This window comes from Danio rerio, chromosome 1 (genome assembly GCF_052040795.2).
Source record: "Danio rerio strain M-AB ecotype USA chromosome 1, GRCz13ab, whole genome shotgun sequence".
NCBI lineage: Eukaryota > Metazoa > Chordata > Actinopteri > Cypriniformes > Danionidae > Danio > Danio rerio.
This window is the reverse complement of record NC_141021.1, coordinates 38,418,436-38,431,236: the sequence shown is the minus strand read 5'-3', so window position 1 is coordinate 38,431,236 and position 12,801 is coordinate 38,418,436. Positions and strand designations below refer to the sequence as shown.

The following is a 12,801-nucleotide window of genomic DNA, read 5'->3' as shown; positions in this document are numbered from 1 at the left end:
CTGTATGTAACAAATGCAACTTTAATTTCAAAATATTATATAAATATCCATATAATTTTTTTCAATCATCAGAATTACAAATATGTTCAAATATGTTATTATTGTTTATATTTATATATCCATATATGAAACCGTATATCAAATTATAACTAATAAACTAATATAACTAGTAAATTTACATATTTGTAATTCCACTGGTTAAAAAAAAAATGTAAAAATAAAATTGCAATATTGCATATATAACCTATATTTTTTAAACATGTAATCCAAATATGAACTTGTATGTCATATATGTGATTTACATATATTGCCATACAGTATATCAGATTTCTTTATGGGTTCTCAGCCTGGCTGATCTTTATAACAGGGAAGGAAGGAGAGAGATGGATAGAAATGCATAACAAGCAAAAAAATAAGGATATGAGGAGAGAGTCATAAGCATTGCAAAGGCATCCATTCGCTCCTGTCTCCCCACTGAGGCATTGTGGGAAGGTGGCATCTTTTCCCTGGCAGTCCCCAGGCTCTGTGTCACACCAGAGCTGTCAGCACCACATCACGCCGCTCTGCCGCTTGGTGGGACATGAGTCAGACACACAGGTTCAGATGAGCGCTGTGACTCAGTGGAACCGTGGGCCCTGGGGTGACGAGGCTGATTCAGTGCCCTGCGTCTGATTGTGTGTTGCCTTTTCGAAGCTCGCTCATAGATTGAGGCAGAGGGCAAAACACCCACTGTAGTTTTAATTAAAGCTCTTATGCAGTGCGGGTCAGCGCGGGGGACGGCGGGGAGACGGCACACACATGGCATCCTTATTTAATTATGCGCTTTAGTGATGCTAATTCATGCTGGTAGTGTGGCACTACTAATCAAGTTGAATCTTCAAGATTTAAATATGGCCAAAATATTATTCAATAATATTAAGTTTAAGATCAACAAGTACTCAAAGGTGTCAGAGGTGTAAGAGGAGGGTGCTGTGGGTCATATTTTATGCAAAAAAAAAAGAATATTCTGTTGCCATTTACACACACTTATTTTGTTCCAGACTTGTATGACTTTCATTTATTTGTTGAACACAGAAGATGCATGAAAAGATAGGTATGACCACTGTTGATTGGACCATTTTTTAAATATAAAAATATTTAAAGGCTTGGGATCGATCTGTTTTTAATGGTTTTGAAAGTTGAAATGTCCAGCAATGGTGATTTATTAACTAATATAACTAAATATTCAGTTATATTTATTATTATTAGCCAAATAATACATTTAAATAAATAGCTAAAGGGCTAGGAATGTCAAATATAATATAATACAGTTTAAAATGTAAAAAAGAAATAAAAAAAATGTATACAATTTGAATTGAAGCTCTAATGCGGTGCAATATAAGGACAAGATAACCAATCATTTATGATCATTTTTCCCAAATCTGTATGACTTTTTCATTTTAGAAACATGTGAATAATAAGATAATCAGATTATTAGCCCCCTTGTTTTATTTTGATCCCCAATTTCTGTTTAAAGGAGAGATTTCTAAGCATACTCATTTTAATAACAGATTTATTTTATTTTTGCCATGATGACAGAAAATAATATTTATTATAGATATTATAATTAGGCAAGTTAATCAAGTTATTTTATAATGATGGTTTGTTCTGCTTACAGCTTACAGGGGCTAATCATTTTGACATTAAAAAGGTTATAAAAAAAATGTTAAACTGCTTTTATTCTATATATATATATATATATATATATATATATATATATATATATATATATATATATATATATATATATATATATATATATATATATATATACATATACACACACACACATATATATATATATATATATATATATATATATATATATATATATATATATATATATATATATATATATATATATATATATATATAGAATAAATATTGAAGGTGAGACCTGCAGAAACACAGATACTTCATCTACACAATTATGATTGACCTGCAAAAAAAAAAAAAAAACTGAAAAAAAAACTGAAAAAATTATGATAATAAAATATTATCATGGTGGCGCAGTAGGTAGTGCGTCGCCTCACAGCAAAAAGGTCACTAAGTCACTGGTTCGAGCCTCGGCAGGGTCAGTTGGCGTTTCTGTGTGGAGTTTGCATGTTCTCTCTGCATTCGGATGGGTTTCCTCCGGGTGCTCCGGTTTCCCCCACAGTCCAAACATGCGGTACAGGTAAATTGGGTAAACTAAACTGTCCGTTTTGTATGAGTGTGTGTGGATGGATGTTTCCCAAAGATGGGTTGTGACTGTAAGGTCATCCGCTGTGTAAAAATGTGCTGGATAAGTTGGCGGTTCATTCTGCTGTGGCGAATCCAGATTAATAAAGGGACTAAGCCGAAAAGAAATGAATGAATGAATGAATAAAATATTATCCTATCATAGAAACTCTTTTGTCTTTTAGCCTTTTTTTGTAAAAGGATCGCAGTAAATAGAATTAAAGTAAGGATGTAACTTCCTGCAGACTATAGAATCTAACATATGTTTGTTTGGAACACAAACAACATTCAGTCTGGCCAGTTAATAATTTGTTTTCAAGTGTCAAGCTTTCACCTTTAATACCATCTCCAGTGATACATTATTGCAGCAACATCAGACTCATCAGACAAGGCCAGAACGTCTAAGCTATATTATTCACATCACATTAAAAGCTTTATACATTTAATATATGTGAACAATTGTCTTATACGAGTCTTTCACCTAAAGAATTAGAAGACCCATAAAATAAAGTTGTTAGTTATTCAAAACATAACACCTCTGCTGATCTATGAAAGAGCAGCATCTGAGCAGTAAGTTTCTTCTAGGACATAATTCCTCAATTTTTCCCCAGAAGGCTTCAAACTGAAATAATGTGCCTCATTTTTCAGAGGTAAGTAATACATCAGCAGTAAAATCGAGCAGGCAAGCAAGACATCACTTATCCTTATGTCTTTTAAAATAATGATGGATTTCAGAACCTACCACAGGATAGATGGCTTACATTAGTTTTAACGAGGGCTGCAGGACCAATAAAAAGCTTGGCATCTCTGTGCATGATAACAATGAAATTGACACCCTGACATTAGATTGCCCTAGACGTATATTTACCTCCGAAGCATCTTTAAACTAAGATCGTTGTGAGGAGTAAAAGGGCATTTTTAGCACCGTTCCCTGTGACTTCTTGAGAACTTCTCCCGTTGGGCCACTCTGAGACACTATTCCCACCAGGACTTTTAGGTTTGGTCTCTGGCAGATACGAGCAGCCTCATGAAAATGTCCTTCAGGTCTTGCGTCCAAGGCCAGTGCATCTGCTCCTTAATTGCCACCATTAAATCCTCTCTGATATGCCAAAAAAATGCTGTTCCTCCCTAACCACTTGCCCCCCTTTTCCTTGCCGTGCCCCCATCAATCCCGAGGCAGCATTGCTTATGACAGCATTTGTAAAAAAAAAAAAAAAAATTTCCTATTAATAAGCCAACCACAAGTCCAATGGGACGGGCACACATTGCTGCATATCCAAAAGGTCCCTTACATATTTAGTGAATAGATCAGAATCCGTGCATAATTAAATAACATAAACCAAAAAATGAGTGATTGAAATGATCGGCAAACCATTTATAAAGTGTAAAAAATTAATCGATTAGCAGACGCAACTGACCGCAGACAATAAAAGTAATTAGACCAACCAAGGTAAAAAGGGGCCAGCAACAGTGCTATGACATCTCCCACACCCGCTGCATGTCCAAAAAAAATTAGTCATTGAAGTGACCTACAAACCTAAAACATGCACTTCTGGGTGCCTTGACATGATTAAAGAGCCTTTTAATTTAAAATCAGACTGAAATAAAAATGCGTATGTCTTGTCTGTTTTGGCTCGTAGAGAAACATTGCTTAACATTTGGCAACCTATCCGCCTCTTGTTCTGCACAGAATAATGGCCAGCCGTTCATACTGCACCAGACATCTATTTGAAGGGGCTGTGTAGCATGATGACGGAATTTCTCTTCGGATTATATATTTATTTATCTATTCATTTATTTATCTCTCTTGCTCTCCTTGCTTCCGGAGAGAGAAAAGGCGTGGCGCTGCATTTTAATTTGATGCTGAGCCAACCACCTTCATCAGAAGGTTAATTCAGCCGCTCTCCTCCACTTGTGTGGCATTCTCTCTCTCTCTTTCTCTCTCTCGCGCTCTTCTAATGAAAGGTGAAAAGGAGCACACAGACCAATGTCAAGATAAAAAAACACCTTGTTGGCTCCCTGATCTGGATGTATGGACTCATCAACATATTATCCAACACAGTGACAGAACACACACTGACCTCTTGTCAGCCTCCATGTCTCTTGGTTTCTCGATTGTAGCTCCAATTAGTAGTCTCCATGTCTCGAGTATGTAATTTCAAGAATTCAGACAAATCCATCTAAAGAAGTATGTAATTGTACAGCGTGCGCATTGTGATCTCAAGGATGTCTAGAGGTAGAATGGTTTTAGCTATAATATTCCAAGATTATAAAACAGAAGGGGACTAAGTGAACTGCTTAAGATGTGTCACAAAAGGAGCAGTTGTGTGTTAGAGTGCTTTCACACTAGCACTTTTAGTCTGCACCAGGGTTTGTTTGACATCAAAGTACGGTATGGTAAGCTCATCTGAACTCGGATGTGCACTGGTGAACTGTTCATGAGTCCGCCTGAAAGAGGCAACATATCCTCATTGCAGCCTGCAGCTTGATGACATAGGCGAGCTTGAACTATGTATTGGACCTTGCTACTGTGACGGTTGGGTTTAGGGTAGGGGGAGGTGTAGGAAATCGTCAAATACATAGAAGATCTTGTTCCGCCCACTAAGGTAGCGCCCATGCTACTGTGACGGTTGGGTTTATGGTAGGGTGAGGTGTAGGCGTTCATCAACTACATAACGGACCTGGTCAACTACGTCATCAAGCTGCGGACCGCAGCGAAGACTGTCTTGAAAGAGGTAGTCTGAGGCTCGTTTGTGTGAACTCTGGTACGGTTCACTTCTGATATGAATGCAATCATACTAAATAACAGAAGTGAACCGCCAACTGTATAATATACTTTAGTTTTTATAATGTTCATTCATGTGTGTGTGTGTGTGTCTGTGTATCAGCTACCTTGGTGACAAGCGGGACTGACACAGTGCAATCAGTGATAATGTCTGCTTGTCTCCACCAAGAACGACTACTACAGACAACGCAAGATGTTCTGAACGTTTTTAATGATTTGCAGCAGAGACAGTAGATGCAAGTGGCTCTCTGTATTTTGGTTTTAGTAACAGGACCAAACGATTCAGGAAAAGCAGAATGACCATGTAAATATGCAGACGTCTCCATTTTGGCACTTTGTTTTTGAGGCCATCACCTAACAACACCTGTACACAAAACAGCTGCTTGATAACGCAAGCTTACCGGGGCTCAGGTGGAAAAAAGACGGTGTGAACACAAATCAACCGAGGGTGGGGACAATCGGACTTTGGTTCGGACCAGGCATTCGGACAAGTGTAAAAGCACCCTTAAGGCTGATTTATACTTCTGCGTCAAACGCCGGCGTATGCTACGCCGCTGACGCATAGCCCTTCGCCGTGGCCGTCACTGAAGTGCACCTCTCAAAAAATTTAACTACATGTCGCAACGACGCGTAGCGTAAGCTCTGTGATTGGTCGGCATGGTAGCGCTGACGAGTCTGGGCTTGACCGGAAGCCGCGCGAATGGCGCAAGCGATTGTTTACAAGTGTGGAGTACCGTGAAGGAGCTCCGGATGGAAAGTTTTGTTTTGTGTTTACCTCATAGTTAAAGTTGTTGCGCGTCCGCCAGTTCCTGCCTCAAAATGAGCGAGTTTGAGCCACTTGTACATCCCGCAAGTGTTCAGGAAAGGCAAAAAAGCAGCGAAGAAACTCGCCACAGAGGAACATTTACACCTCACTGCCAACTAGCGTTTCGGAAGTGTTAATGCAGATCGACAGAGACAGCGCGCAGAAGTATAAATGCACAGCCACGCACGTTGCATGTGCCGTGGGTTACGCCGGTCACCTGACGCAGAAGTATAAATCAGGCTTTAGACAACTAGTGTGTGTTAGAGAACTAGATCTGTTGTACATAGGGATGGGAAGATTAACCGATATGTATCGATACGCGGTTATGCGCGTTCACGATGCGAGTGCATCGGTTGAGCAGCAGAGGATGAATGAAATTTTGGAAGCAAATCGAGATGCATCGGTTTTTGCGAGATGCATCGATTTTTTCGAGATACAGCTTATATTTTTAATATAGAATGTATTTTTTATTTATTAACAAGTGTTGTCAACCTGTTTTTGGCGCATAATTTAATCGACCTACATAAAGTAAGCCTTAGCAACGGATTTGCGGATGTGCACACACTACAACTCAGTGTATCAGGTGTGCGGATGAAGCTAGTGGAGCGCCCTCAGAAAGCGCGAGAAGCAAAACAAACATTTTATTCCCCACTGAGTTTTAAATCTAAAGTATGGCAAGCAACATTATGGATTTAAGGATGGACGACATGACAGGACAGATGCAATTTGCAAAATGTGCCGTGCATCTGTAAAATACGCGGGCAGTACGACTAATCTGATATCTCACTTGAAGCGGCGCCACGGTGTTGTTGTGAAAGCATCTTCCAGTGTTTCTGCATCCCCGGCTTTCGCACTGCTTCAACCAGCTCCAAAAGTGGTGAGAAAAGCATTGAAAGTTTTTTTTCCCATGCGCAACAGTTCTGCTTGCTCTACGCCAATAACGGATGTTATTGCATTGTTCATCTGCAAAGATATGCAGCCTAGTGTCACGGAGAACGAAGGTTTTGAACACCTCCTTCTGTTAATTTTTATTTAATTATAATAATATTAATAATAATAATGATAAAAATAATGGGTGTCACGGTGGCACAGTGGGTAGTTTGACCACCTCACAGCAAGAAGATTGCTGGTTTGTTATATTTTTATTGGCCTGTTGTTTACAGTGACAGTGATGTTTCAAAGCAGCATAACACTGCTAGTTCACAACCTTAAGTTTTGAATAATCAGTGGCAAAATATATCTTTGTAAAACTTGTTTTCATAGTTGAAAAGTTAAATCACAATTCTTGTTGTGCAATGCTAATTTTATTTATGTTGAAAGAGTGCAAATATATACATTTTTTTTTAATATATATTGCACTTATACATTCTGTTTATCTTGAAAATACTTAAATAATATGTGCTATATGTTCTAAAATGGCCCTCTACTGTAAACTGACACTCTGGCTCTGAGAGAAGAGCCAGTTTGTAAAAAAAAGTCTTGGTTTTGCTTGGTTTATAAATAATCAAACTCATTCAATGGCACAGCATCCTCTTTCACATCATCTCATAAACTTGATTTAATTAGTTAGTGCTGAAATATCGCATCGTATCGTGATATGGGTGTGAATCGTATCGTGTTGCATCGCAATATGTCACAAATGTATCGCTAATATATCGGATCGTATTCTTTGTATCGAGATGCGTATCGGATCGGCATTATAGCTTAGATGCCCAACCCTAGTTGTACAGTATCTGATTATTGTTATTTTGGTTTATGTTACCAGATCCAGAGAAGGTGAGTAGTGAGCCAGGAAATGGACTTTCCCAATGGAGACTCAACGAACAGCTCTTTCCCTGCCCTGTGTGTGGCAAAGTGTTTGGTCGCCAACAGACTCTCTCCAGGCATCTCTCCTTACACACAGGTGAGAATTCATGCTCACATCAACATTCAATCTGCTTCCATTTACACTAATACGTTTTAGTTTTAAAACATACAAGTTTTGCTACGGTTACACCTTCCGTCCACACTACCCCAGGGTTTTCAAGCACTGAAAACGGAGCATTTTAGAAACGCTGAAGAGGCTGTTTTCATTTTAAAGTGCTCCTGCTGCTTCGTGCCAGTGTTGATGGGGAAAAACAGAGACATCTGAAAACGGAGATGTAGCTGCCCACATTCGCACTCTCAATATCAAGTAGCCTACACAAAGTTCAGACTTCGCAAGTTTATAACGTACTCCTAAGGACACTTAGGGTAAATCTTCAAATGTAATGATAGTGTACTTGAACATCTTTCACCCTGGCTATCTTAACAATAAAATGAAAACAAGACATACAGCAATGTCTCTTTTAATTTTTTATATTAACAACTTAATATTATAACTTATAACTTAACTTTAAACTTAACTTATATTAACAACTTAACAGACACCAAAAATTAAGGCATCATGTACTGTACATATTTATATGCCCGTCATCTTCACTGTATGCAAATTTATAACAAAACGGAGCCAAATTACTGGCTCCTTTCATTTTCATTGAAAAATATGAAACATTAGGCTCACTGTGGTTTTAGCATTATGTGCTTAATGTCAGGCTATACTGTACATGCACACAATAAAGATTATCAGGAGAAATGCATGATGAAATACGAAATGGCTTACTAAAAGTTTAAAGTACAATAAGTTTATACAATATAGGCAATCATTCGGTCCAATGCATGAAATCAGTTAACATGGTTACATAAATTAATAGACAAATTAACGGATCTTTGCGCTCAGCCAAAACACGTGACCTGAGAATAAGTAGGCTAATAGATTCAAAAGACCGACTCGTTAGATATGGGTCTACACAAGATGAATTATAGATTGCGGTTAACAACTACAGAGAGATGGGATCCAGCAGCAGATTCGGGAAGGACTGGCCGACGTTCGGTTGCTCTCAGCTGGGCAGGTGTGCTCAGAGCTCCCCCTGACTGCCTGGAGCTCAGATGCGAGAATACGCTGAAGCAGCTTATAGCGCATTCCAGAGTGTGTGTATGGTCATGTGATGTGCGTTTTCAGCGGTGTAGTGTGGATGTAGATCTTTTCAGAAACGGTTGATGAAACGCCAGTGTGGATGTGGATCAATTTTGTTCTAAAACAGTTTTTTAAACTAAAAACATAGTGTTAACAGGGCCTCAGTTGGCTAACCAACATCACCATTCAATCAGTTGGCTAACCAATATCATTAGTAAGCTTGTCAGGACTTAATAAATAAATAAACACAAATGAACATTTTACGATTGCATTTACACACAGATTAATCACAGTTTGCCTGGCTAAGAGCCTAGACTAGTGGTACTGTATCTGCTGGTTTGCAACAACAGTTAGAGTTGCTGAAAATGTTTCTACATATGTGCCCAACAACATTGTATGTTGTCATTAGGACAACTAATGCCACAGGTAAGTAAATAAGGTTCACCGGACTAGATTTCCCTTCCTTTAAAGAGATTAGGCTCCTGATTAGTCCTGGAGGGAAAAGTACCCAAGTAATTACTAAGCTGTAAAGATGTCTCCCCGAGCGCTAAGCTCCCCTGGAGTACTGCACAACCATGACCAGCCTCGCCTGATCCTTGAACAATCACATCCCGCAGGTCCCTGAGGAGCATCAATGAGCCGTCTGATCACCATCCACCCAAATACATCTCTGTCTAGAGTACAGAACAAATAAATGTATAAGTCATGTGAGGACGGTGGGCCTCAAGAGACCTGATGTTAGAATGGCCACCTTATAAACATCATCTATCCACAAAAGCGTCTTCTTTTGGTTGTTTATAAGTGCTCTTTGCTTTGTCTCTACAGAAGAGAGGAAATACAAGTGTCATTTGTGTCCATATGCAGCTAAGTGCCGAGCCAACCTCAACCAGCACCTCACCATCCACTCAGTCAAACTGGTGAACACAGATGTCGAGCAGATTGTTACCGCTGTTACCAACGATGGCCCAGAGCTCAAAAACTGCCCCTACTACTACAGCTGCCATGTCTGCGGCTTCCAGACAGAGTTCAATGCTCAGTTTGTCAGTCATATGTCTCTTCATGTGGACAAAGAGCAGTGGATGTTTTCTCTCTGCTGTAGCACCTGTGAGTATGTGGGTGTGGACGAGGCCGAGATGAAAGCTCACATCAGTGCAGGGCACGCAGGTAAGATCTCACCATTCTGACATTGTAGACTTTCTTGATACCTCTGTATGTTTTACTCTGTGTCCTTACTACATACATCCTGATACTGCGGCACGCAATAAATGTATTTGCATTTTTGTCCTAACCATCCACGACAGCAACATTCAAAATTTCTGCAAAGTACTGTCTAACCAACTGCATGGAATTTTACTAATGTTAAAGAGATTGAACATGTATTATTAAATTGTAAATCTTTCTTTTTATTTTAGTTGGGAATGCAGTGCACTATTTTTCTCTTCTGAATGGCTCCTATATTCCAAATGTTCTGTCGTGTTCTGTCTGGTGAAGGGACACAAATCACATGTTGTTAGGATATGTTGTTTTTAATTTGCTTAAATTGTGTTGGTCAGTCAGGTTTAGAAAAAAAAAACATGCTAGTTAGATAGCTTTAGCAGCTGCTTTTTCTAGAGAACACCATGGCAGTTCTGACTTTACAGCTTGGTCAGCATCCACTCCAGTTCCTTGAGGGCTACAGTCCATGGAGAGTGTCCGTATGTAAAATCTGCATTCTGCCCCCCTACCAAAAGCCACTGTGGACCACTTTAATAGTGGATTCACACTATGTACAGTTGCCTTAAACCGGGCCATAGCACGCTTGTCCCCTCTCCCGTCTCCCCCAACTGCCAGCACTCACATTACATTCGGGCCTGAGCAGGCTTACGTCATCGATAATGCGCTGTTCAGTAAGTGCTTTCGCTGAGCACAGTGGAGATTTCTTTAGTAATATCATTTGATATGCAGTGACACGCAGCCGAACAGATCAGACACTTTTGACATTCATAAACAATCATAGAGTCCTCGTGCTGCAGGAATTAAGAGGTTTGCTAAAGGTGCAGTGAGGGGTTTGCGTCTTTAATAATATACGCAGTTTGTGTTCATTGAACAGTAAGAATGATTTATAAATCATTATCAAACAGTCCCATAAAAGTCACGTCTCGTCTTTAATTTCGGGCTCTGGCGCCCTTTGCACACACACTATAAGCGTACCGCGCCAAAGCCCAAGTGAACCACACTCTGGCACACCTCTTCCACCCGGGCCAGGCTGGCCAAGTGAACCGTGCCTGAGTCAGAACACTCACACTTCTTAAACGATCCAGGAAACGGGCCTGGGCACGGTTCGGATAGCATAGCGTGAGTAGTCCTTAGGTGTTTTTGCCTTGTGCTCTTTGACTTTCTTTTTCCCCAATAATGGTGCCTTTGGTCACAGTCCTGCAGACTTTTGCTTCAGCCATGATAAAAGGCACCTAATCTAGCTAATAAATCCTTTAGGCTTATTTGCATATTGCAGGTATGGTCAATCTTAAATGGCATCCTAATGTTTGCAGACTCCAAACTTTAGTGACACAATGCCTCTTTTTCACTTAGCAGTCCTGTTCAGTACAGTGAAAGCAGAAAAGAATGCTGCACCACTTGCGCACACACTTTTAGACGCCCTCATAAACAACAATAGAGGACATGCAACAGATTCTGTTTTTGCTTCTTGGCATGTGGCTGGTTTTCTTTAAACTCGGTTTAACCATGGCTCATTGCTGTGCATGTCTTATTACAATGCCATGTCCTGTCATTCCCCTGGCGTGTAGCACATGCTGATGATTATTCTCTGTAAACCAATACTGTTAAGCAGCAAGTCTAACTTAACCTTTTGGAACTCTGTTATGCTAGGTACCTTTTGGCAAGGGTGCCATAAAAGTATGGTAGAGTTCACTTTCTTAGTACCTTTGGCAGTGGAAACAGACATAAATGCGTACAGTACTGTACCGAACCTCTCAAAAGCCATTAGACTTTCGAGTAGAAATTTGCACAGAGCTCTACTCAGTGCAGACTCAGCAGAAGTGTGCATCACAGGAGAATAGCAGCCACAAAGGGAAAAAATCGCAAGCACCCTAAAATGATGAATGGGACAGCCTACAGTGCTTTAGATTTAACAAACACACATGTAGCGGTCATTGTAAGGCCACAAGTGCACAAGAGGTGTGCCATTTGGGATTTGGCCTGTGTGTAGGAACTGAAATCTCTGTGGGACCTTCTGTGGCTCTCCAGAAGCTGAGTTTGTCACCCCTGATCCAACCAGTTTAAACCAGTAGGAACCACAACAAACCCTCTGATCTTATTTTAAACATTTGGTAAACCTTGGCGCGAGTCCACTATAATATTTGCATTTTTCTCTTGAAACTCAAAGTGCTTTAGCTGAAGTTGTAACTAGGTGAGTTCTTAGTGCAGGCTCCAGACTAGCTTAAAAAATGACCAGAAGGTCATGGGTTTTTAAATTGCAAGATTTTAGAGCCAAATGTCTTTATTTGTTGACAAATTACACATTTAAATTGGACTTAAACAAAAAGGGCTTGTGGTTTAATGAAGGAATCTGTTGTGAAATTTAAATCATTTGCTGCAGTGGGTCTATTTCTAAATGTGAAACTGACCAATTAATGGAGGTTTCAGACTATTTTGTGAACCTTTGGGACTAAACCGTTAAAGAGATCATTCATACGTAGTGAAACACAGAAAAGACTGACTTCATTTGAGAACATAATTAACTGCTGCTACTGCATGAATCCACAAACATTTTCTCTTGTGCCAAGATTTTTGTTCCAAGACTAGACACAGATTGTAAATATTTATTTTTAATGTGTATTATTTATTATTTGACTGTTCGCATTTGCAGTGGTTGTTTTAATTTTTTTATTAGAATAACATTTTAGATTTAATAACATTTTTTCATTTAAAGGAGGATTGAGGAAAGACTGATCGAACACT

The 12,801-nt window shown here is 39.4% G+C and overlaps 1 protein-coding gene and 1 long non-coding RNA gene across 13 annotated transcripts in view; one reads left to right on the top strand and one right to left on the bottom strand.

Moving 5' to 3' along the window:
- znf827 (zinc finger protein 827) overlaps positions 1 to 12,801 on the top strand; it is a 789,732-nt gene that overhangs the window by 113,703 nt on the left and 663,228 nt on the right. For 7 of the 12 annotated variants that reach the window (XM_087237333.1, XM_087237339.1, XM_087237338.1 and 4 more), the window contains exons 9-10: positions 7,615 to 7,752; positions 9,670 to 10,008. The exons of 1 other annotated variant lie outside the window; for it this stretch is intronic. In XM_087237333.1, coding sequence (XP_087093459.1) covers positions 7,615 to 7,752; positions 9,670 to 10,008 — 477 coding nt within the window. The remainder of the gene's footprint in view (positions 1 to 7,614; positions 7,753 to 9,669; positions 10,009 to 12,801) is intronic. 4 more of the 12 variants (XM_087237332.1, XM_087237331.1, XM_087237337.1 and 1 more) reach the window with 1 other exon arrangement.
- LOC141386123 (uncharacterized) overlaps positions 1 to 12,801 on the bottom strand; it is a 92,560-nt gene that overhangs the window by 47,470 nt on the left and 32,289 nt on the right. The window lies entirely within an intron of this gene.